The sequence below is a fragment of the Anastrepha ludens genome, chromosome 4 (assembly GCF_028408465.1).
Source record: "Anastrepha ludens isolate Willacy chromosome 4, idAnaLude1.1, whole genome shotgun sequence".
In the NCBI taxonomy this organism is placed as follows: domain Eukaryota; kingdom Metazoa; phylum Arthropoda; class Insecta; order Diptera; family Tephritidae; genus Anastrepha; species Anastrepha ludens.
In genome coordinates, this window is record NC_071500.1 from 74,655,044 (window position 1) to 74,682,662 (window position 27,619).

Here is a 27,619-nt window from a genome sequence, read left to right on the forward strand (position 1 = left end):
GCGTACGCCCGTATTTAAACGTGTACTAGTGGCAACGGGAACGTTGTAAATAATCGGTACGCACATGTATTTCGCCGCTGTGTCGTTGAAATTATTTTATTCGTTTAGCTAAGTAAAAGCTTGATTATCGATTTGCTGGCACAACGAAGTGACCTAAGACCTTTTGTGAAAGTGTGTATAATTTCTCGGACAACAAAAGAGTCAAGTTGAAGTGTGTTATTTTTCCAATCGTCTCAATGTTGAAATAGTGATAACTGCATTCTCAAAGTTTTGAAGCCGATATTGTTAAGAGCTGCCAAAAAATTATGAAATTTGAGAGACAATCTCATGTCACAAATCCTGAGCACTTCCCTTCAAATTCTTCTGTAACAGAAACTCACCCCACTCCCAACGCTGGAAGCAATAGCAGTACCAACACCACCGTGGTCAATGATGTAACCAATGAGGCCCCTACAATTGTCGCAATACCGGAGTTGAACAGCAGCACAATCCCTACTGTGCGCACCCAAAATTTCTCTTTCGCTACCACCTACCGACCTCCGCTACATACCAACACCTTTGATAATCGTATCGATTGCTCCCAACCCATAAATATATATCCTTATAAACCAATCACAGCCTTTACCGTCCTCAACAACGACGATCCGTCGAACCAGTTTGATAGTGGTAAGCCCAACGCAATTGTGCGCCCAATACGTCGCTTCGAGAAGCCAGAATTGGCGCGGCATACTCGCCAGAATGAGGCAACTGACGAAAATACACCATTGTCACAGCAGCAATCACATTATCAAAAAAATTATTTCTCCTCCTCCTTCTCCTCGAAGAAAATGACCCACTCGTCCCCGGGGAGGACAAGCGACGAAGATGTTGAACAGTTGAGAGATGAATTGAATCGGAAACTACGTAATCTGCATTATACAACAGCTGCAGATGTGTGGACCAAGTCTAGACATTCTTCAAATGTAGGGAACTTTCCTATGTAAACATTGAGAAATATTATTAAAGAGAAATGTCATATACTCCTAACAACGACATATACTCCGACACTCAGAGTTTTATTCTTTAAGCATAGAATCTTAGTAAATCATTGAAATATTTATTTCAAATGTTCTGAAGTTTCTACAATAGTAAAGAGTTCAGGCAGGGAGGTTATATATTTGATAAAGGGCTTAGTGATAACTCAATTTTATCAATTCTACTACGAATTTCGTTTTTTAGTTGTTCCTGAGTTATCAGCGCAAACCTTTCTTTCACAAAATAAATAAAAATTCAAAAAAACCAAACCGTACAAAAAATTTGCAAATAAGAAATGCAGCTCCCTTTATAGATTTATGAACAAATTAAAGGTATATGGCACTTCTCAAATATTCCTCTCGAGTTTAAATGGTTCCAAAAATATGATTTATACTTTCACCTAATTCACATACATTCCTAGGCAAGTCCACAAGACCAAGTTGTCAAACGTCCTCTCTTCATCACTACAGTACCCTCTGGTGTGTTTTTACCGCCCCCCAAAGAGCCACCCATACCATGGTTTCTAAAACCACACATCTATGCATATTCCTCGCACCCGATGGTGTTAACTAGTAGCGGTGTCGTCGCTCCCGTCACTGGCAAGGGCAAACTTCATAACGGCTCGGTAGCGTCAACAACGATAGCTACAGGCGATAAGGTGTCCATGACAAAGTTAAAGCGCCCTACGTTGAATAATGTTCATCCGAATTCGAAACTATATGGAAATGTGACTGCGACTTCGGCTTCGAGCGCTGCGACTTTAAATGGTACGCGGGGCGGTCTGTCGCCTCCTCCATTTCGGTACTCTTTAACGGGTGGTGTACAGCTAACTAAACAACAATTTAAGGAACAAATTCAGCAACGTCGCGCAAAAAGGTAATCATCGACCCAGGCAACCAAATTTACATATATTTGAGCACAGTATTTCGCCACACTGAATTTTAGTTGAAATTTCTCTCTTCCTTGTATACTCATACGTGTCATTAGCATTATGAAAGAAACAAAAAGGTCTCGAATGTGCTTAAAGCAGGGCACATTGAACAGGTAGTAGCAGCAGAGCAGTTGATTTGATTTTCTTCTATTTATTTGGTCTCTAAATTTTCACATTTATTTAAAAAAAATACTCTAAATCTTCAATCTTAGCTTATAGAATTTGACATTATGAGGATTAAAAGTAATTAATATTATTGTTTTTGCTCTACTGTTGCTACTTGTTCAATGTGTCTTGACTTATAGTAGAATCCACTAAAAACAGGCATTGTTGCTGGTAGAATTTTCTTAATTAATTTTGTTTGTCGCTTTGGCTATTTCGATACAATTATTGGCTGAAATTTCCATTCGACCTTTCTTAATTTTCAATCCATGATTAAATGGAAACAAATAGAAATGTTCTGTTTTAATAATTTCATTAACTCATACATAATATTGCACTATAAGAATTGTTATCTTCATATTGTATATCCTAGTCTATGTATACAATAATGGAGGAATAATAAAGGTGAAATACAGGGTCCGGCTCCCGAAGTGTAACCAATTAAAAAGGCCTTAAATTTAGTTTGGAAAATTACTTTTATTCAATTCAAAGTAAAAAATGTGTGAAAACAATACAAAATTAAGAATCAATTTACTTTGGCTTGATATAACACCTCTTGACTTGACTATGGCCTAGATACAGTCCAGAAACGAGCTTTGTGAGACGGTGCCGTGTCCTGTTGAAAGGTCCATGGTCTGCCACCGAAATGTTTGTCTGCCCACGGTTTCAAAGTAACCTTCAAAATACTTTCCCGATAATATTTCGCATTTACCTTGACGCCAGGCTAGATGAAAACGATTGGAGAGCGCCCATCTGCGGTTATATTGCCTGTGCGATGACTCAAATTGTGGAAGAACGGTCAAATAAACCCTATCGTTTTGGGAGTTTACGAATTGCTCAATTTGAAATATTTTTCTCGTCAGAGAACACAATGTACGCAAATTATCGCTTTCGCCCAGGCGAAGCAACTCTTTCGCTCTCTCAAGTCAGACTTTTTGCTGCTTCGGTGAGAGATCATGTGCCTTTTTGATCTTGTAAGGCTTGTTTTGAAATCATTTTTCAGCTCTTTCGCCATTTGGTTGGCATTTCGTCGGGGATTTCACTCAAGTCGCTTCTTCACTTTTTGAACCATTTCACTTTTTCACTTTTTGAACCATTTCACGTGACCAATCACACTATTACGTTTGAAATCCATTACTGATTGTCTTTTTTCGCGCTTACACTCGGCAAAACGCTTCCTTCCGCCTGTAAATTATACTCTGAACTATCATTTAGCCAACTAACGGACAGCTGATGGCCGTGCATCAGCTGCGCGAGCGGTCTGCAGTTGGTTACACTTCGAGTACATCCGGTACCTGTAATAATCTGTTTAATTTTCGCCTTTACTTGTCGAACATTTCATGTGTTTTTTAATATGGGCATTTAAATATATTTAGGGCAGTTTCGCTGTTATTTGGCAATTTTATTTCCTTGCGAAATTGCTTTTTTCTTAAAATGTGTGTGTCGATTCTTCTTTCATGGGTCTTTTCCAAGATTGGCGTATTGCAAATATTTGGTTGATGGTAGACTTTCCAGGTCTAAAGCCAAACTGATAAGGTCCAATCAGTTGGTTGCTGGTTGGCTTCAGCATTTCACACAATACACTCGTTAGAACCTTATAGGCGGTACAGATTACAGGATCACCATTTTTATAGATTTGGCAGAGCACACTTAAATTCCAATTGGCAGGCATGCTTTCATCCGACCATACTTTGCATAGAAGCTGAGGCATGCACCTTACCAGCTCCTCGCCGCCATGTTTGAATAGCTCAGCAGGCAGTCCGTCGGCTCCCGTGGCTTTGAAATACACAATTGTGTTCATTTAAAGAACATTACCTTGTATGACAATAATAATAAATAACAAGTAAGGAAGAACTAAATTCGGTTCGGACCGAAGCTTTTATCCCCGGGCATATTTTATTAAAATTTAATCAGGACTGGTTGTTAATTTTTGAAATAAAATAAACTCATAGATAATAAGAGCTATAGACGGTCGGACGGAAATTTAGTCTTAACATATTAATAGTGGACGTGGTATTATTCGATCTGTGGCGACTGGTCAAGGAATGTCTCATAGAAATGGAAAGGACATCACTTTCCCGCCTCGTGCTTTTATTTGGTCGCCAGTAATGGAGCGCAGAGATGCAGGGCTCTTAATGCACTTCGAAAAAGACAGTAATCAAGGTAGAGCAACATGACATTTGTGTGGCAGCTCAACGTCGTTTGCCTACCGGTACTAGAAGCTGACAAAAAGCTAAGGTTTGACCTAACGAAAGCCCAGCTGAAGATATTTAAAACGACCAATCCAGACGAAGACCTAGACGAAATAAACGATGTCAATAATCTGTTGGGGAAAATGGGATCGGTGGAAAATTCCCAAGAAGATTCTGAAAGTAGTTTAGATTAACTTGAAGCTTTCGAAATATGCTTCAGCTAACTTAGTGGCATTCCTGAGCAAAGGAATGACCCTTGGCTGCATATAGGAACTCTGGGTCAGAAACACTAACGTGGTGAGTTTTAGCAACAAAAATTTCAACACATACACAAAAAGGTAAGCCTAACTTTATCAGGGAATGGACGAATTCGAATTTCGAATACTCATGAAAATCCATTTCTTAGCATAGCCCACTTAAATGCTTCTAGTTGTGTTTTACATACCATGGTGGCCAGCTTTTCGGAAATCGATTCATTTAAAATTATTTTTCGGTAAAGGGTGTAAGCTCCAATTATATACAGGGTTTTCCAATAACAAGTGTTACAGTTGAATGGATTGCGTTATCGAGAGATGATTAACGATTTTTTATGGCGGAATTGGGTGGTATTGATCTGGACAACGTTTATTTTCAACAAGACGGCGCTATGTGCCACCCATTGATCCTTTACGGGAAAAGTTTCCGGACCGTGTTATCTCTCGAAGAGGTGATCACAATTGGCCACCGAGATCTTGAGATTTACCACCTTTTGACTTTTTTCTTTGGAGCCACGTAAAAGAGAAGGTCTACGCCAATAGCCTAGGGTCGATTCAAGACCTCAAAGATGGAATTCGTGAGGCTATCGAGGCCATAGGGCAGCCACTTTGCAATTCGGTTATGGAAAATTTCATGAAAAGGATATTGTCCTGTAAGCGTGGTCGTGGTGGTCATTTGCCTGATGTTATTTTCCACAATTAATGGCATACCTTCCTCTTTATAATGAAATAAACATTCGATCATTTCTATTAAAAAATAGCATTTTTCTTTGAATACCAAAATAACACCTCTTATTGGAAAACCCTTATGTAATTGCATGGGACATCTGACCACCAAACGGAAATTTCGACTTAATATATGTATGTACCTATGTATATAAGTATATGAGTAAGGTATAAAAAGAGAACGCATTGCAGTGATTGCATTACTTAAGGGTGGTAAAAGTGCAAATAAGTTTTACAAACTGCTGAAAAAACTTAATATTTCGCGAACGTTTGTTTACCGCACGATCAATCGTTTTTCCGAAACGTCTGAAGTGACAGACTGAAACAGAAGTCGTCCTTGCGTGGTTCGAACCAGTACAGCTATAAATCCGTTCGGGAAAAAATTCGTAGAAATCCTCTTAGAAAGCAAAAAATCATGTCCAGGGAAATGAATGTATCGACCAAATCCATGTCAAGACTAATTATATATGATCTCCACGTGATAGCGCTCCGTCGTTCAACTGGTCATCTTTTGACCACGCGCTTGAAAAGAATTAGATTCGATAGATACAAGCAGCTTCTTCGGTGGCACGCGGTTAAAGGCCATGAAAATATTCTTTTCACAGATGAGAAAATGTTCACTGTTGAAGAAGTGTTTATTAAGCAAAACGGCAAAATCTATGCGAAAACTTCTAAAGACGCAACGCTCCGTAATGGTGTGGTGAGGAGTGTGTTATAAAGGCGTTACATCTCTCCATTTCCGCGAAAAAGGGGTTAAACCCGAGGAAAAAGTGTACCAGGAGGATGTCCTAGAAGTCGTGGTGAAGTAGTTGAGTAGTACTCTTTTCAATGGAGAGCGTTGGCAAAACGTTCCAGCAAAACTTCGCTCCAGCCCATAAGGCAAAAACCAACCAGCAGTGACTAAAAAACAATATTCCTGGGTTCATAGCCGCAGTAGTTTGGCCGTCTGGAAGTCCAGATCTGAATCGATTGGACTACATTTTGTGGTCAGAATTGGAGAAAATGGCCTGTCGAGGATCTCACAGAAATTTGGAGAGTCTCAAACAATCTTTGTGGCTCGAGCACCGACGCAATATCCATGGAAACCGTGCGTGCTGCAATAGCTGAATGGCGTAATCGTTTGAAGGCTTGTGTAAAAGCAAATGATAACCATTTCGAATGAAAACTTAAAATTTTATTTTTTAATACTTACATGATTAAATAAAACTAACTTCATTAAAAAAAAAAGTATTATAATTTCATATTTATAACGGACCTAACTTGTAACAGAACTTATGACAGCACGAAGTATATAAAATATCGTGCATTGTGTATTATGAGATATGTATCAAATGTATTTTTAAATAAATACTACATTTGAATTAAAAGAAAACGATAATTTTTCTGCTGCTTCGTTTTTAGCAATATGCTTAATTTTTCTTTTAATTTTTATTACAGTATTAATTAGCCTTTGCGTACTCTTTCACTCCCTTAAGCAGGAAGGGAGTAAAAGCAAATTTTTATAAGAGAATGTCAAAATTCCCTTGCCATTACTTACCTATCCTTTTATAATTGAATCATGTATATATTTTTTTGACGTGATAACGTCTTATAATTCGATTTAGCTGGCTGCACGCACGAAAAAATGCGTCGTTATTTTGCTCAATCGTCGTTATCTTGCTCATTCGTCGTTATCTTGCCCAATCGTCGTTATCTTGCTCATGCGTGGTTATCTTGCTCATGCGTCGTTATCTTGCTCATGCGTCGTTACCTTGCTTGAGCTGCAAGCGAGAGCGCGGAACAAACGACAGAGCACAATAAGCCCCCGCATTCGGCAACGTTCGACATCTGGCTCTCTCCTACTTGAGTGAGCATATATATGTATGTATATGTGCATATATATATAAATTCACATATTTTTATTTGCATATGCCTTCTTCCTGTGTGCAATGGTTCATTACATTTCTCTGTTGAGAATAGGAGATGATAGGAAAAGTAGGAAATGAAAGGGGGTGTTTCGAGTGTAAAGTGTATTGATAAATGTTTCGTCATTGCATTGTTTTGAAAATTGCAACCATTACATCAGTATTTTCTTATGACGTTGTCAAGTTAAACTATCGTCAGTGAACCGACTTTACAGACAACCTCTTTTTTCGTTCAAAATTAGCTTTATTCATCAACATAATTTCCATCAAGAAAAACGCAATCATTCCAGCTCCACTCTATCATTTCAATATTACTTTTATAGAACGATTTATGTTCTGCCTCAAAATAGGCCTCAGTTTCAGCGATAACCTCTTCATTCGAGCGAAATTTCTTACCGGCGAGCATTTTTAAGGTTTGTGAACAGCCAGTAGTCGCTGGGAACCAAACTTGGCGAATACGGTGGATATGGGAGCAATTCTAAGTTCAATTCATATAGTTTTGCCATTGTTTTGTCTTGATGAAACAAAACCATGGCAAGCGCGGCACCCTCTTTGAACAATGCTTTTTCATAGTAAAATGCTCATGCAATATGAAACCAACAGTTCTTTAACATATTATATATATTATATCTTTACGATGTCAGCTAACTCACGCAACTTCACTTTTCGCCCATTCAAAACCATTTTGTGATTTTTTTTTATGTTTTTTGGTTTACGTTTACGGCCACGTTTGAAGTCAGCAAACCGTCGTTTTATTATTGCTTCTGATGCAGCGGAGTCCTCATAATACTTTTCAAGCCATTGCTTCGTTTGAACGCAATTTTTTTCATCAAGAAGCAGTGCAAAATTAAAGCACGAATTTCTTTTTGATCCATTATTTTGGAAAAAACAAAAGTATCGTCACTCTTAGCACAATAATGAACTAATGAATAGAATATCATGAAATTTTAACAGTTGATTTTTTAAGGTAAGAACTAACTGAAAATGAGTGAGTGCAATAAAACTGGTACCATCTATGGTATGTGTTAAGCCCAGGAACTCTCAGCGCATGTGTTACAAATATTTTTGCTACGGCAATTGCACCGCCGCATGCATACATTTGTATATAAGATCCATACCATATTTGTATGTAGATATGTCATATACTATATGTTCACCTATGCATATGATTTGGTTGAAGGAATTTAAAGATATTGTAACGAATGCATGTCTAAATAATTTTTATCGAAATTGGTAACTAGTCTTGAATTAAAAATATTATTCGCTTTTAATTTTATTGAATAAATTCTGAATAATGATATAAATTTAGGAGGAAAATAAAGAGACAAAATGAAATATTATTGAATGCGTAAAAGTAGTAGATATTAAAAAAAGCTTAAAATTAGAACAGACTCATATGTAACATCAAATGTAAGCATACTCAAGTACATTTAATTTCAGCTTTCACCCTGTTATTTTCCATGTTTTCCTCTTAAATTGTAGTGAACATTTTACAAACTATTTTGAGGGATATTACTGGTTCTGTTACCCCCAAATGACGAACGGGCCACGACTGAACCTTCTCTATCGAATCAACGCTCTCTGACTAAACGAAATGTTGAAGTTTCTAGTCAGCTAGAAGTTATAACATATAAAAGTAGTATTTTATGGAATTGTGATAGTAGAAAAAAAAACTGCCACTTTAAACTTCACAAATAAATTTTCTTTTTCTTATATATAAAAACGAATGTTTGTCTGTATGTCGTCGATGAACTCAAAAATTACTGGACCGATTATTATAAAAATTGGTATATACATATATGTATTCTTCCACGGAGAAGGTTTGTAGAATATGCTCATTGATGCCACTCGCCACCAGGTGGCGCTGCAGAATAGCAGTGGTTTAGAATGAATTGAATATTTGTGTACTGATTTTTCTTTAAAGTTATTTTTCTTAAATTTATTTTAGTTGTTGGCGTAGCAACGCGCGCCGGGTACAGATAGTATAAAATAAAATAAGCATTCAAATAATTCTGTCAAAAAATATTGGGAATTGTTCATTTCAAAAGCGCTCGCTACACATGTGTCTACTTTTTTTGTGCTGGAGTGCTGGTGCAACTATCCTCTATAGTGTCGGAGAGTTTGAGCGTGATCTGTCAATTAGCTTGTTTTTGGCATTTAAGGGGTCCCAGTGGTCTAGAGTTTTCAAAAATCGATTTTTTTTTTTATATTTCGAATATACTGTCAAATTTTTGGAAGGATATTCCCTGCATTTTCGATTCTACAGCCGTTTTAGCAGGTAGAGTCAGATTCGTCACGCGGCGGCATCAATGATCGCGTTTTTCACTCTCCAAACATTAAACTCAATTATCTCAAAACTACTTTTTTCGTCCTACCTAACCGTCTGAAATTTTAATATGTTGGTCACAATATCAATGGCTATCGCCTGTGCAAGAATAATATTATTATTTCAATTATTTCGTATTTTTCGATTAAAAAACTGAAATAAACCCGATTTTTAGAGTGTCAAATTCAAAACCGCGACATTTTCAAGGGAGTTGAATTTCTTTCAAACAATTCATCGGAAGGAGGTGACTGAAGGCATGGTTGAGCAAGTGAATTCGGACCCAACGTTCATCCAGCGCATCATAACAGGTGATTAGACGTGTGTATATGAGTTTGACATGCAAACCAGTCAACAGGCGGTTGACTGCAGTTATCCACATGAGCGGAAACTCAAAAAACCACGTCAAAGTCGGCCAAAAGTGAAAGTCAAGCTACTCGTTTTCTTTTATTATCATGGTGTAGTGTACTTGGAATTCGTTTCAAATGGTTCTACGGTAAATAGGTAAATAATATTATTTGGAAGTTATGCGACGTTTGAAAGAGAATGTGCGTAGGAAACGGCCCAATGTGTGGAAAGAAAACTCATGGATCTTGCACCATGATAACGCCACAACCACCGGATTCAGCCCCCTGTAACTTTTTCCTTTTCTGAGCTGAAGAAGATCTCTTCAAACGCGTTTAAAATGTGCTTTGATGCCTGGACTAATCGTTGGCGAAAAAATAAATTTTGATGATTTAACAATTAATTTCAGTTTTATTGACAGAATGAATGTCGATAAAAGTGGTTTGGTACAATTTTATATTTAAGTGGAAGAAATTTGCCAAAAAGGAAATTAATATGTGCCTGCAATAATCGGGTCTGCTCGTCAATTGATTTACTGTAAGCAAATTAAAGTCAATGTTTCTAAAGTCTCGGTGTGAAAAATAATTTGGTGTGTCGATGTTTGGAAATCATTAGTTAAGAATATTGGGTTATGCTTTGAGATGCCTGGTAACTAGTCTTGGTTGTAGTAAACTGGGTCTTGAAAGTTACTCATTTCGAAAAGATTGATGCTAATGTGTGTAAAATGCGTCGGCCTGGAAATATTAGTCGATTGTAGGCCTAAGGATTCCATACTCAATCTTAGATCACTATCTACGAGCAAGTTGCTTTTAAAGTCTCCTGTTATTACAATATTTTAAGAATTCAATTTTATGAAATCGGAAAAGTTAACATAACAATTAAGCCTATATAATAGGGCTATGAATAAGTTCGTGCGGGTTTTTTCGAAATTTGAAACTTTATTGACGTAAAATGGTTACAAATTTAATATTCAAAATATTGTCCATCGCTTACTACTACTTTTTCCCATCTTTCTGGCAATTCACGGATTCCCTTTGTGAAAAATTCGGTCGGTTTTGCCGCAATCCACGAATCGATCCATTTTTTGACTTCATCGTAATTCCGGAAGTGCTGGTCAGCCAGGCCATGTTGCATCGATCGGAAGAGATAGTAATCGGATGGCGCAAGGTCTGGACTATACGGCGGGTGGGGTAGGACATCCCATTTGAGCGTTTCTAAGTATGTTTTGACCACTTGTGCAACATGTGGCCGAGCATTGTCATGTTGCAAAATAACTTTGTCGTGTCTATCGGCGTATTGCGGCCGTTTTTCTCGCAGTGCTCGGCTCAAACGCATCAATTGTCGTCGGTAGACATCCCCCGTAATGTTGTTGTTGTTGTAGCAGTATCTTCGCCCTGTCAGTGTAGTGTAAATTACCGGTCGTCTTCGTCTAGCTCATCTAACGGTAGGCCCAGGAAACTGGCAGTTTCGACGGGTTGGGTCCAGAGGGAGAGAGGTGTTAGATGAGTGGGTTTGATGGGGCATGTGAAGAGGTGGTTAGTGTCGTGCGGGGTACCTTCACATGCAGGACATATGTTTAGTATGTCGGGGTCGATTCTGGATAGGTAGGAGTTTAACCTGCTACAGTATCCAGAACGTAGTTGTGCCAAGATTACGCGGGACTCTCGAGGAAGCTGGAGCTCTTCGTCTGCGATGGGTGGTGGTTGGACTCCGATAACGGCATTCGGGGGTCGGGAGCTTAGGAAGGTGGTAAGTGTCTCCCGATGAATGTCGTTCATAGCCTGTCTGTATACTGTCCGATCCTGGAGAGGTCTGTCCGTTTTGTCCTGGATCTCGTCCACGTAGTTGAGGAAGTGTCTCCTGATGTGCCTGGGAGGTGGCTCAGGCTCGAGCAGGTGTCTGCATGGGTGAGGCCTACGGTGACACCCAAGCAGAAACTGCTTGCCGAGCATTTTGTTATGCTCCTTAACCGGGAGCATGTGCGCCTCGTCATGTAAATGGTAGATAGGGGACATCAGGAGACATCCTGTCGCGGTCCTGATGGCAGTATTCTGGCAGGTCTGAAGCTTCGTCCACTGCGTATCACTGGTTCCAGGCGACCAGACAGGCGCGGCATAGTTCAGAACCGGTCGGCCTATTGCTTTGAAAGTCGACAGCAACATTTCTTTGTCTTTGCCCCAAGTGCTGCCGGCAAGCGACTTGAGGACCTTGTTGCGATTCTGTACTCTCGTTGCAATAGCGGTTGTGTGCGCCGAAAAGGAGAGCAAGCTGTCAAAGGTGACTCCCAAAATTTTGGGGTTGTTTATCGTCGGAATTGGGGTATCGTCGACGTGTACCTGAAGTGGCAGCTTGACCTCCTTTGTCCAGGCGGTAAATAGGGTCGCCGTGGATTTAGTGGGAGAAAGTTTTAAGTTTCTCGCAGTGAAGAAGCGAGAAAGGCTGGCGAGGTAGTCGTTTACTTTTGAGCATAGGCCATCAATGTCATTGCCCGACGCCATTATCGTGCAGTCGTCGGCATATGAGACCAGTGAGACTCCCTCTGGTGGCTGGGGGAGTTTCGAAATATAGAAATTAAAAAGCAAGGGTGAAAGGACACCACCCTGCGGTACTCCTTGCTTTATTTTTCTCTGTTTTGAGGTTTGGTCTCGAAATACTACCGACGAGTGACGACCACTCAGGTAGTTCGCGGTCCACCTCTTCAGCCCTGGCGGGAGTGTCGACTGTAAAATGTCATCTAGTAGCGTGGCGTGGCTGACTGTGTCGAAAGCCTTTTGTAGGTCCAACGCTACTAGGACAGTCCTCTCGCAGGGGCGGTTTTGGTTAAGGCCGCGGTTTACCTGGGTGTTTATGACGGTGAGTGCCGTGGTGGTACTGTGCACTCTACGGAAACCATGCTGGTGTGGGGCTGGAGTCAGGTGTTGAGTGAGGAGTGGGAGTAGAAGGGCCTCAAGTGTCTTCACTACTGGGGAAAGGAGAGTTATCGGACGATAAGACTCCCCTTGGTTGGCGGGTTTCCCAGGCTTCAGCAGTGGGACCACTCTCCCTAATTTCCACTTATCAGGAATGATGAGAGTGGCCATAGACAGGTTGAAGACCTTTGTGAGATATTCTACTCCCAATGGACCCAGCTTTTTCAGCATCAGCATGTTTAGTCCGTCGGGGCCAATGGCTTTTGATGGTTTCATGTGTTTGATGGCCCCCTGAACCTCGTCGCTGGTGAAAGTAAGCGGTGCACTGTTGTAGGGCAGTTTGTGCAGCCGTCTGGTGGCACAACGTTTGGATCTGTCGACCGGAGGATGCAATATAAATTGCCGGCTAAAATAGCTCGCGCATCTCTTCGGGTCCGACGAAGTACGACCGTTGAAGGTGATATCCACCTTGTCGTTGTGCTTCGTCGGGTTCGACAGGGACCTTACGGTGGACCAGAGCTTGCTCACACCAGAGGTGAAGTTACAGGACTTCAGATGCTCTACCCATTTGGTCCGCTTATGTTGGGTGACCAGTTGCCGGATCTCCAAATTGAGATCCTTTATACGAGGATCCCCGGGATCGGCCTGGCGTAGACGGTCACGCTCGTTTGCCATAACGGCTGCTTCGGCTGGGAAATTGGGACGTAATTCCCGGATCCGTCCAGCAGGTATGAAGCGAGCCGCGGCGGCTGTAATCGCCTTGCGGAGTGCGCGTTCGCCTGCGCGCACATCGGTGGGAGTGGGTAGGGCTGCGAAGATGTTCTCAGTAAATTCCGCGAATCTGGTCCAATCAGCTTTGTTAAGGTTGATATATGACCGGTGATCCGCGGAAACAAAATCGGCGGGTCTCTCGATCGAGATGATAATGGGCAAGTGGTCTGATGCAAGCGATAGCATAGGTCGCCAGGTTATGCTATTTATCAGTCCAGCGCTAGCAATTGTTATGTCAGGCGAGCTGCTACAATTGCCCACTACCCTAGTGGGGGCGTCGTCGTTTACAGTGCTGAACGTCGAATCGTCTATCTGCTCTGCCAATAGCTGTCCCCTACGATCATTTGGCAGGCTTGAATGCCAAAGATCGTGATGCGCGTTAAAGTCACCTACTACCAATCGGTTTTCTCCCTTGATGAGCGCACCAATATCGGGGAGATATCCTGCCGGGCAGCAGGTGACAGGGGGTATATAAATATTGTAAATTTCGAGCTCGGCATCGCCTGACCGGACAGCTATACCTTGACGTTCTAAGGTGCTGTCCCTGCGGTCGATGCCTTCATCAATAAGACGATACTGCACTGAATGGTGTACTATGAACGCTAGGCCACCACCGTTGTCTCGCTCGCGGTCCTTTCGGTGCACGTTATAGCCGTCCCTGGTAATCAGGGGGGAGCTAGCGTGCAGTTTTGTCTCTTGGACCGCAGCTATCTTAATTCCGAACCGACTCATGAAGTCGACTATCTCGTCAATCTTACTCGTTAGTCCGTTGCAGTTTAGTTGCAAAAGCTTGAAGCTTCGCGGGAGGGTCGTCGTAATTCGGGGGGTGAGGGATGCGTGATGTTGTCTGCGTTGGTCCTGCTGTGCGTTCCGCAAAATGGGGAGTGGCCTGATGTTGTCGGGTGGCCGCGCCACGGGGGGCGGTTGCGGGTGCAGAGCTCTGCAGCAGGGGGCAACGTAGTCGCGTGTCCACTCACGGGTGGTGTGCAGGCCGGAGCACCTCCGAAAGTGACACCAGCCACTGCAAGAACTGCATTGGACAGTTGTCAGGTTCCGAGGTACTACGGTCTGGCACACGGAGCAGACTGTGCGGGGGACCAAGAGCTGCTGGTTTGTCCCCGCACTGGGGCAGGAGGGTTGTGGGTTGGAGAGGGAGTCGTGTTGCTCTTGGGGGCTCCTGGCCGTTGAGGTGTTGTTAGTGGCGGCAGTGTGATGTGCCGGCACTGAGGGCAGTGTCGCCGTAGAGGCGGTGACCGCCTGTGGGCGGGAGCAACACGTGGCCACATACCTTGTGGACCACTCCCTGTGAGTCTTAAGGCCTGAACAGGTCTTAAGATGGCACCACCCGTTGCACTGGTTACACCTAACCGAGGTGGAGTTCGGGTGGAGCCGTTTGTGGCAAATGCAGCAGTAAAATACTTCAGGTCCGGGGTTGGGTTCGACGCCAGCCCGGAAGAGAAGTATTTGGAGCAAACTGGCTGCAATGAGTTGCTCCTGTGACGAAAGGTTTTGGGTAAAATACGGTGCACTAGACAGGGCTAGTGTACTGGGGCGGCAGCCCTTGGTCGGGAATAAAAACCCGAGTCATTCCGGTAACGTAGAACCGGCTGCCATGGGAATGCATCCCCCGTAATCGTTTCATTCGGTTTCAGTAGCTCATAATACACAACACCCAGCTGGTCCCACCAGATACACAGCATAACCTTCAGGCCATGAATATTCTGCGCCGACGTCGATGTTGAAGCATGGCCAGGGTATCCATACGTTGCCCGACGTTTTGGATTGTCGTAATGGACCCACTTTTCATCGCCAGTCACAATTCGATGCAAAAAACCCTTTCTTTTGTGCCGTTGAAGCAGTTGTTCGCATGCCATAAAACGGCGTTCAACGTCTCTTGGCTTCAATTCATACGGCACCCAATGGCCTACCTTTCGGATCATTCCCATGGCTTTTAAACGTTTGGAAATGGTTGATTGATCAACTCCCAAAGTTTTTGCAACCTCTTCTTGCGTTTGAGCCGGATCTTGATCGAGCAATTCCTCCAATTCGGTATCCATGAACTTTGGCGGCGCACCCTCGCGTTCTTCGTCTTCCAAGCCAAAATCACCACTTTTAAAGCGTGCAAACCACTTCTGGCACGTTCGCTCAGATAGAGCATGCTCACCATAAACTTCCACCAAGATACGATGACTTTCGGCTGCTTTTTTCTTCATATTAAAATAATGAAGAAGAATTCCCCGCAAAAACACATTATTTGGCACGAAATTCGACATTTTCAAGTGTGGTAAAAATATTGTTGTTTACGCTTCAAATAAAAAACTTATACTGACGTTTGTGCCTTACGACAGTAGCTCTCCAATGAATGTTTGGAAATGTGGATCGATGGAATAATAATCAAGTTACGCCATCTGTTGTAAAACCGCACGAACTTATTCATAGTCCTATTAATATACTATATACATAACGACAACGACGTCAAGAAACAATTTAAAACATAACAGCATAAATATAAACAGCAACATCTTCTCTTCTTCTTAATTGGCGCTATAACCGCTTACGCGATTTTGGCCGAGTTTAGCAAAGCGCGCCAGTCGTTTCTTTCTCGTGCTAACCGGCGCCAGTTGGACACACCAAGTGAAGCCAAGTCCTTCTCCACCTGATCTTTCCAACGCAGAGGAGGCCGCCCTCTTCCTCTGCTAGCACCAGCTGGTACCGCATCGAATACTTTCAAAGCCGGAGCGTTTGTATCCATTCGGACGACATGACCCAGCCAACGTAGCCGCTGGATCTTTATTCGCTGCGCTATGTCTATGTCGTCGTAAAGCTCATACAGCTCATCGTTCCATCGTCTGCGATATTCGCCATTGCCAACGTGCAAAGGTCCAAAAATCTTACGCAGAATCTTTCTCTCGAACACTCCAAGCGTCGCTTCATCGGATGTTGTCATCGTCCAAGCTTCTGCGCCATATGTCAGGACGGGCATGTTGAGAGTCTTGTAGAGTGTTAGTTTTGTTCGTCGAGAGAGGACTTTACTGCTCAGTTGCCTACTTAGTCCAAAGTAGCACTTGTTGGCAAGAGATATTCTACGTTGGATTTCAAGGCTGACATTGTTATCGGTGTTAATGCTGGTTCCTAAATAGACGAAGTCTTTTACAACCTCGAAATTATAGCTGTCTACAGTGACGTGGGTGCCGATACGCGAGTGCGCCGACTGTTTGTTTGAAGACAGGAGGTACTTCGTTTTGTCCTCGTTCACCACCAGACCCATTCGCTTTGCCTCTTTGTCCAGTTTGGAGAAGGCAGAACTAACAGCGCGGTTGTTAAGGCCGATGATGTCAATATCATCGGCATACGGCAGCAATTGTACGCTCTTATAAAAAATTGTGCCTGAGCGATTAAGTTCTGCGGCTCGTACGATGCTCTCCAACATCAGGTTAAAGAAGTCACACGACAGCGAGTCACCCTGTCTGAAACCTCGTTTGGTATCAAACGGCTCGGAGAGGTCCTTCCCAATTCTGACGGCGCTGCTGGTGTTGAGCAACGTCATCTTACTTAGCCGTATTAGTTTTGCGGGGATACCAAATTCAGACATCGCGGCATACAGGTAACTCCTTTCCGTACTGTCGAATGCAGCTTTGAAGTCGACGAAAAGATGGTGTGTGTCGATTCTCCTTTCATGGGTCTTTTCCAAGATTTGGCGTATTGTGAATATTTGGTCGATGGTAGACTTTCCAGGTCTGAAGCCACACTGATAAGGTCCAATCAGTTGGTTGACGGTGGGCTTCAGCCTTTCACACAATACGCTCGCTAGAACCTTATAGGCGATATTTAGAAGACTAATCCAGCGGTAGTTGGCACAAATTGCAGGATCGTCCTTCTTATGGATTGGGCAGAGCACACTTAAATTCCAATCGGCAGGCATTCTTTCATCCGACCATATTTTGCATAGAAGCTGATGCATGCACCTTACCAGCTCCTCGCCGCCATGTTTGAATAGCTCACCCGGCAGTCCGTCGGTGCCCGCGGCTTTGTTGTTCTTTAGCCGCGTTATCGCTATTCTCACCTCGTCATGATCGGGTAGCGGAACGACAATTCCGTCGTCAACGATTGGGGTATCGGGATCTTCACTTTCTCGGTGACATGCGCAGCTGTCACTGTTTAATATGTTCGAGAAGTGTTCCCTCCATAATTTAAGATTGCTCTGTACGTCAGTCACCAGTTCGCCGTCTTTGTTCTTACAGGAAAACGCCCCGGTCTTAAAACCTTCTGTAAGCCGCCGAACTTTCTGGTAGAATTTTCGGGCGTTCTTCCTGTTGGCCAGCATCTCAAGCTCTTCGCACTCTCGCTCTTCAGCAACATCACCACCATCATAATTTGGTAGATTATTTTAAGCATTTATTTTTTGAATATGATATCCTGTATGTGTTCGTCGCGGCAACGAGTTAAATATTCCATTCGATCAGTCCAATTTTGGCCTTATAGTGCCAGTGGTGGCTTGAATATTGCAATAAATCGATTGTTAAGCGCGCTGTATGGCAAGTTGTTCCGTTTTGTTGGAATGCTTTGCTGGATTAATTTTTGGAAGCAAATAGTTGGCCAGCATGGCTCGATAACATTCTCCATTTACTATAACATCATCTCGAAAGAAATAAAGACCGATGATGCCGCCAGTGTTCTACGAACCGCGCGAACATATTTATTTTTTCCTCAATTTTGGAAGTGTTGCTCTGGCGTTAAACGACTTAACTTGCTAAATCATATTGAACAGAAATGTCAACACAGTTTGCCATTCTCAGCTGTGAAATCATAGTTATCGATATCGAAAGTTCTCATGCAGCCGATATATATTGGAATTCGTAAACTTAAAGTTAAGTTGAATGCGCACGTAAGTTGTCTTGAAATGAATGCCTTATTTGCTAAGAATGCGCAGCATGGTAAATAGACAGCCTTTGGAACTCATCGATTTAGAGTCTAGTTATGCCTTTTCATATTTCTAAACTAACAATTTCCGAAGCTAACTATTTGTATATAAAATTTGCAACCACTTAACCAAGCTATTTTTTTACAGAGATACTGCGCCTCAACCCTACCGCAATGTCATGTACGACCGCCGTGTGATACGTGGATCCGTATTTGGTACTCAACAGCTTTTGGTAAGCACAAATTCTGATATCATTTGCTATACATTCCATCTCAAATCCTTTAACTGCAATATTCTACCCAAGATTAAAGGCTCCAATGTAAGATAAAGAAATATTTTGTATGGAAACCTCTTTTTAATGGTTGTATAATCAAAGGCACAAAAGTAAAAAAATATTATATGAGATTATTCTCCGATATTTTAATTTTTCGATTTTTACTTCAGTTATGTCAAAATTCAAACTGCATTCCGAAATCCGGTAATCGTAGTAACAGAGATCGGTTTATATGCAATATTTTTTAAAACCGAATTTGCTAATTTTTGGTATATACAGGGTTTGATTGAAAAGTAATGACCTTTATTTTATTAATCAGTTTTATTAAACCTTTTGGCTTATTCAACTAATATTCTTCAAAATAGGACCCTTGAGCGTGAATTCACCGCTGGTAGCGGTCCTTCCACTACGGGAAACATTTTTTAAACTCATCCGCCGGAATCGCGTTCAATTCGGCTGTCACAGTTTTTTGGATCGCCTCGGTGGAGCCGAAACGCCTCCCCTTCAGCTTTCTTTCAGGCGCGGGAACAAGAAGAAGTCCGGAGGGGACAGGTCTGGGCTGTAGGGAGGGTGGGGAAGCACCGGAACCCCAATCTTGGCCAATGCAGAGGTGCAGAGGAAGGCGGTGTGCGCCGGCGCATTGTCGTGATGAAGGGTCCAATTGTTGACGAGGTCGGGCCGAACCCGGACGACGCGGGTTTTCAGCCGAAGGAGCACTTCTTTGTAAAATGCCGCGTTTACAGTGCTTCCTGGGGGTACAAACTGTTTAGCTTTACGCAAAATTTGATCGAGTAACGTTGCTCCAACGATCGCTGCATTTTCGCCACTGCAAAATCCTAACACACTTTTAAAACAGCTTTCACGCGCGGAGCGATGTTGACTGCACCGCTGTTGCCAGCGAACTGGGACCGGTTTCTAGTGGAAGGGGAAGGCCAACGACCATTTTCTCCCACCAGCCGATTCGGTTGATCGCTTGGCAGACGCTCCGCGCGGGAAGGCTCATTAATTTTCAATCAAACCCTGTATAGTCAGAGGCCCGAAAAAATGATGATTTCCAATTATTTTTTTAATAGTCAACTGCTTTATTTTACAAAAACAAATAAATAGTAAATACACCATGTTTTGATTTGACTTTAGTAAAATTAAAAAATAAAAATTAATAATTGCAAAAGTTATCGCTATTTGAGAGGAGCCCGTTTCTCCAGAAGTCCCTTGCGGTGATCATCACAAGTCCTTGGAGTTTCATCTAAAATCAGTATGAAAAGAAAAATTAGTCGGATTCACTTCGAATTTTCACACAATATTTTTAAGATATTATACTTTAAGAAAATGCAAAAAAAAACAACATTTTTTGAAAATTCTGATTACCCCTAACCCCATAAATTAGTAGAAGTTTTTCCATGTTATTGCTGGAAATGCGTTGTCGTTTTTCTGAAAAAAAAAATGTTTTATAAGCAGAGAAACTTAATGGTGCATACTTAAATTTTAACAAGTGTATTTCTGCCATTTTATCCGTGACTGAAAAATATAAAATAATTTGTTTGTTGGTGCATCCTTCTTCACTTATTTAACTACTAAATTGGCTACTACTAGTTGGACGTTCAGCTAGTTGCATCAAATGTAGCTGTCACCAATATCTTTTCATATATTATTAGTTTTCATTCCTATGAGGTTCTGTTTGTAGTTATTTATTTATTATTAAATGAGGCTGTATCATTAAGGCTTCTTAGTCTGTTACAATAGATCAACGTTGAAAGTTTCAAAGTTCATAATCAATTATTTTTATACAATGCAAACTTAGAACTAAAAATGTAGAAAAAATAACTAAAAAATTTAACTATATATGTATGTATAATTAAAATATAATATATATGTACCAAGTTGTTCTATAAGGTTTGCGGTTCGATAGAAGAGGGCATTGCTACTCAATTTTGTTATGTTTGTACATCCCTCATATGAACGTACATATGTGAAGTTTCATTTCAATCGCCAATTCATTTTTTTATTGCAAGTCATTTAGTACCGACGTGCCACAGTATTTTCTACAAAGGGAAAATTCACGTATAGTGCGTGGATTGAATTTTTTTTGGAAGGTCTAAAAGCAACGGAAATTTATATACGAATGTTGAAAGTGTATAAGAACTTTTCGCCATCAATTAGTACAATTTAAACGTGATCATACAAGCATTGAAGACGATCCACGACAAGGACGTCCAAAAACAGCAACAACGCCAGAAATCCTAGAAAAAAATATTATACTAGATGCCATATTGAAAAATCGTCAAGTGACTGAAAGAGATCTCATTGGGCAGTATAAGCAATATTTTGAATGAAGTATTGGGTTTCAGAAAGCTGTATGCACAACGGGCGCCGCATTTGCTAACAATGGAACAACAACATATTCGAATGCGACTTTCTCAGCAACATTTTGAGCGTTTTCGCAAGGATAAAGTTGATTTTATGCGTGGATTCATTACTATGGATGAGACTTGGGTCTATCACCATGATCCTAAATCAAAACAGGAGGGTAAAGAATCGTTCTTCCGCTCCGAAATGAGTTCGTATCCTGAAATTGGCCAAGAAGTGGTTAACAACAGTTTTTTGGGATGCGAAAGGGATTTTGTTTGTGGATTACTTGCAAACTCTTAAACAATAAATTCTGAATATTATTGTAACTTTTTAGACTACCTAAAGGACAAAATTCGTGAAAAAATTCCCAGTTTGCAAAAGAAAAAAAATATTTTTTATCAGTACAATGCACCGCATCACAAGATCATTTTGACAATGGCTAAAATCAATGAATTAAAGTTCGAATTGTTGGAGTATCCACCGTATTCACCAGATATAGCCCCTAGCGACTTCCCAGACTTAAAAAAGTTCATGCGTTGAAAGCGGTTTCCATCAAATGATGAGGTGATATTAGCTGTGAAGCGTATTTTACATCTCTTCCAGGTTCTCACTTCAGGTATGGAATTCATAAATAAGAGTCGCGTTGGAACAAGTGTACTGATCCTCAGAGAGACTGTACTGAATAATAAAGTGCATTTCAAACTATAAAATTGTGTTTTTCTTATCGAATCGCAAAACTTATTGAACAACCTAGTATATATTAGGTATACATTTGTGTAACAACATTAAGACGCACGCCACAAATAGGAAGAAGAGTTCGGCCAAACACCCAAATACTGTTATATTTAGCTAGCTTTCCTCTAGCCTTTAATGCTGTAAACACCCCTGAAAATAGTAGGCCGCGTAAAATAGTATAAATGTTACTTACAACTTTATTAACATGGAAAATTTCCAAGGAGCGACTCCTATTAGAGTAACTCTTTTTCGTATTAATATTTACTCCGCAGACTAGAAACAATTTCAACATAAAAATATGTAAATAAAATGTAGACATGTAGACAGAAGAGAACGTAGGTTCGAATCTCGCCCTCCGGTCGCCCCTCGGCAGGCAATGGCAAACCTCCGAGTGTATTTCTGCCATGAAAAAGCTCCTCATAAAAATATCTGCCGTTCGGAGTCGGCTTGAAACTGTACGTCCCTCCATTTTGTGGAACAACATCAGGACGCACACCACAAATAGGAGGAGTAGCTCGGCCAAACACCCAAAAAGGGTGTACGCGGGTGTATAAATAAAATGTAGTGTAATTTGTTAGTGTAATTTGTTTGTTAGAAAGTACATATGTACTCGTATCATCAATTATATATGTAAATCAGCCATCTTGTATGTATATGTGTTTAAAACTAAATAAGGCCTTTGAAATAAAAAGCATTACAGTAATATCTCGATTTAAGTAAACAGAATTTTCAGTATTCCATATGACTACAATGTAGGGGTGTGCGAATCCCATTCGATTCGAATCGAATCGAATCCTAGGATTCGATTCGATATTCGAGTCGAATATCGAATAGTTCGAAATATTCGAATAATTCGAAATATTCGAATAGTTCGAAATACTCGAATAATTCGAAATATTCGAATAGTTCGGAATTTCCGAATAGTTTGAAATATTCGAATAATTCGAACGATTTGAATTATCCGAAGAAATAAAATCCTAAACAGGTTATTCTATTATAGTAATTCTACATAATAAAAATAAAATAAATTTTCTATCATTTAATTATCGTTGAATATAACATTTATCAATAACATTTTGAACAATATAAATAATTATAAGCTAATACACTTTTCTAATTAAAAATTTCTTTCTAAGAATACGTTTGCTCGCGTGTCTAAATAGAATAGCGTTATTTTATTTAAAATTTCGATATAATATTCAATCAAACATAACGAGTTATATTTTTATTTAAAAATAACAACCGAGCAACATTATCAGGTGATAATGAATTGCGCTTTTCAGTCACAATGTCTCCAGCAGTAGAAAACAGCCTCTCACTCTCAACAGACGTAGATGGAATTGGCAAATAACGTCGAGCCAGCATTGATAAGAGAGGATATTTAACTGATTCTTTTTTCCACCAATGAATAGGATCATCCCAAGGATCAATATCTGCTGAATACAAATATTGAATAAGTTCTTGATCAATGTCTTTCTCAAGGCGCAAGGTTACTGTTTCTTCTCTATTAGCTCGTCGCTGTTTCATGAAGTCCCAAAACTTGGTGGGTTTGATTACAGGAGGTTCAGCAACAGTTTCATGTTCGTTTTCAAAAACAGTATTAAAATACTATTCACAGACTTGATAATTCTAGTCCTTGGATTCCGGGACAAAGTTAGGACTCCAAGTATAGTTGCCATCAACCACCAAATAGTTCGTTGATAGTGGCTGTAGATGCACTTGTCATGTAAAATAATACTATATGTTTGGAAAAGCCAATTGCATTCGGCATTTTTTTGATATGAAATTAATGGTATTTTATTCATGAACTTTAGTATTATTTTTTCCTTTCCTAAGCAGATATATGTAGCTTCCAAGTATAAACTTGAATGTACACTCATTAAAATTAGAAAACAGGTTTAAGAACAATACTGTAGTGGAGAATTGTAATATGCATAAGAGATTAGTGATTAACCATTCATCTAAGATAGAAATCATTTCATGTGTCGATCGATACGTACGATTAGAAGAATCGATATCATTTAAAAACCTATATCAAGTTATTTAAAACTACTAATTCTATAAAAATAATGATATCCTAACCAAAGATTAAACAATGAACTTTAAGCCATGTTAATTTTGCTTTTATTAGACCTGAAATCTTCAGAAAAATCGTTTAAAAAAATAAAAAAAAGCATGCACTCAGTTAAATATTCGAATTATCTGAATTATTTAAACTATTCGAATTATTCGAATAGTTCGAACTATTTTAACCATTCGAATAATTCGAATAGTTCGAACTATTCGAATAGTTCAAACCATTCGAATATTTCGAACTATTCGATATTCGACTCGAATATCGAATCGAATCCTAGGATTCGATTCGCTTCGAATAGTTCGAAATTTCGAATATTCGCACACCCCTACTACAATGCATACTTAATTCCATTCCGTACTAAAAAAATTATGATAAAAAATGTACATAAACACATTGAAAGTATAAAATAAATTAGCAATTAAGAGTTATTTCGACCTATATTAATTTAAGCACATTTCAAGTGTCAAAAAGTATGAGAAATGGAATGAAGTTCCAAATTGGAAAATTTGTGATATAAAAATATAAAAGATGAGAATCGATCAATATGTGTTTAAACGACATATGTAAGTCATGACAACGTTGACCAAGCGAACGGATTCCGATATGTATTACTGTATCTGAATCGCCATACGGGTGTAAATATAAACGTATATTCTTTCCCGACTTCCCCTTATATTTTTTCCAAATCTGTTACATAGTTAACTTTTCGTTTCTTTATTCTATCCCTTTAAGGAAAATTCTGATCCCTTCGATAAAGCAGCTGAGATTCGTCGACGCCACGCCATTCGGAAGCAGAAAGTTTGCCGAAATCAACGTAATGTTCTTGGTACACCTCCACCAGTCAACGGCCGTCGGCATGAAGTTATTCAAACTGAAAAATATTTGGAAGAGTTGGTGCAACGTCCTCCTGAGTTCTCGGTGGATACACAAACCGATTTATTCCTCGAGAAACCACCAGAGCCTCCTTATGTTCCGGCTAAAGTTGGTGTTGATGCAGCCACTGAAATTGACGATGGCGAACTCTTCCACTTCGATGCTGAGGCACAGCCTATAATCGACATACTAGTGGATGCTTGCATTGAGCAAGGAATTTTGGAGGTGGCGCACGAACAGGATATTACAGCTCTTCGGCAGAAGCAAGCCGAGTATTTCTAACTGATAATTTCACATTTGAGTATCCTTATAAATATTTATGCTTTCGTTGCAGATTCCTTGCCCAACGTGAAGCCGAATTAGCAGAACTACGCCGCCTTGAAGCTGAGGAGCTACGCTTACAGGCTGAAAAGGTGCGCCGTCTACAACAAGATGCTATCACCAAGGGATTAGATGAAGAAATGCAGAAGAGCGTAACTGCTGCCAAATTATTGCAAGGCCATATTGCTGGTTTACTACCAGAAGTATTGGACAATCTTGAACCGGCTACTGATGCTGCAAAGAAAGAACATCTCATGAAGACCGTCGCTCCATGGCTGACTGTCGAAGTAGCAGAAGAAGTTGGACATATCGTAGACTCGCGTGAGATTCTGACAGTCATCATACAAGAGATTATTAAGCAGCGTGCTACTGCGTATGCTGGTTACAAGGAGGAAATGCCACTGGAAACACTAATAGAGCGTGGCGAAGACGTGATAGAAGAGGAGATGAAAGACGAGCAGTGCACTTGTGAATCGAGCGATTTGAGCACTAAATGTGATGACTCGTCGAAGAAGGTGTGATTATCAGAATAAGTTTATTTCTATGAGGCTCAATTACTTAATCCTCGATCTTTGTACAAACGAAATTAGTAATCTTCATGAAACAACTTTTCTGTAAACCTACGCATGTAATCTTACAAGCTAATACCACCAGTGGATACGTAAGATATGTTTTCAGGTATCTTAAAAAATTGTTAATAAAAAATTTCCATTGATTAAATTATGCACGCGTGTCAGATATCTCAGGCAATCATCAACATGAAAACTAAGCTATTGATATTGCATTGTAATATTATTTATTAAATAGACATGATTTAGTCCAAAAGCCCACCGTAAATATGCATTATGATCGACCAACAAAGTAAAATTTACTCTGTTTCAATCCACAAATAGCACTCACAGTATCAATCCCAGATATCATTCAGTGGCTGGGCTGAGTATATTCACAAATACATTATTTCTCGCTTAAAACACGGTTATAAGCATTTCCCGCTTATAAGGATTAGACAAAGTTTAAGAAAATTTCACCTATTTAAATAAACTAAAAAGCAAGATATAAGCGTCCTGCTTATAAGTATATCCCGCTTACAAGCACCGAAAATCTGGTTATCTTCCCGCTTATATATTAGTATATATTGTAATTAAATGTTGCACGGCCTGGGTACACTCAGAATTCAATCGAAAATTACATGGTTTTTTTTAAGTACTAATTAACCAATTCCTACTTAGTATAAATATGAACGAATGAACCAAAAGTCAGTAGCACTGTCTATTGATCTCTTTGCACTTGGAATTTGTGCATATACATACATACATATATTTCTTCAAATAAACGAGATCTCAATTAGTTCTTATTTTGAATGGAAACTTATTCATTTCGCTGGGGTAACGGCAATAGAATCCTCCGCTCTCATTTCACACTCGTCCAATCAGTCCTGGTTCAGACCATAGATGACTAGATGCGAAACTCTTTTTGTGTTCTGAGTCACCGAATTTAGTGTTGGGTGCTTTGGTTTCGAAGTAAGCCTGTATCACCCACATGTATATATATATACAATAAAAATAAACAAAATTAGTATAAAATACATAAATAAGCAATAAAAAAAAAATCAAAAATTAAGATTTAAATGAAATCATCCATAATGGAAACATAAAAATAATAAAGACAAAAACATAATTATAAAGAATTACATAAAATTTGAATATAAAATAAAAATTGGACAACAAAAACAAATTTGTGAAACAACAATAACAATAAGTAAAAGCAAAATGAAAGTAAAACTAACGATTAACAATTAACGAAGATAACCTTTAATTTTTTATAGTTTAAAAAATAGTCAACAAAAGTAGGTTTGCAAAATATCCCAAACTTAGTTGATCACAACTCAAATTCAAATGAAAAACGAACTATTTTGGGGGAATTACTTTTGGTGCCTTACTTCTGGCAGCCCGCCAATTCGTTTATCAGCTGTTTATCAGCCCATGAGTGGTAACGCTGCTAAGCCTTAAAACGAGGTTCTGGGTTCGCTCTCCCACAAAATGTGAGAGTTTCGCATCTTATTATCTATGATCTATGGTTCAGACGGTAACAAAGTAACAAGCGCGGAGACTAAGTTGATTTTTTTCGTAAATCACCAACAAAATTTCAGATCTTTGGTAAACACCACCGTCCCTCCGTCACAACCCACATGTCGTAACCAAATCAGCTGATTCATTGAGAGCTGGTTAACAACTGCATTCTGTACGTCGTGCTTATAGCGAGGATTATAGAGGATGTGAATATACTTACATATAAATACATATGCACGGTCAAAGCTTATAAACTGAAGAAAAACTTTTTACTTTGTTGGTCGATCGGAATGAATTTTTACGGGGGTCTCAGTCTAATTGAGATTGAAGTTGATGATTTGGAATTAAAATTAATTTTACTGATGTTTTTTAAACTAAATGGAGAAATTCTATAGTAAAAAAATTATGGTTAATTTTCTATGTTACAATATATTATCATACCAATATTACGAATAAATATTATTATACA

At 39.9% G+C, this 27,619-nt stretch overlaps 1 protein-coding gene across 1 annotated transcript; it reads left to right on the forward strand.

The window, feature by feature from the left end:
- Nucleotides 1-27,619, forward strand: LOC128859846 (radial spoke head protein 3 homolog). The gene is made up of 5 exons (XM_054096961.1): nt 1-962; nt 1,436-1,890; nt 18,600-18,684; nt 24,620-25,032; nt 25,095-27,619. The coding sequence occupies exons 1-5, from the start codon at nt 306-308 to the stop codon at nt 25,600-25,602; spliced, it is 2,118 nt and encodes a 705-aa protein (XP_053952936.1). The 5' UTR covers nt 1-305; the 3' UTR covers nt 25,603-27,619.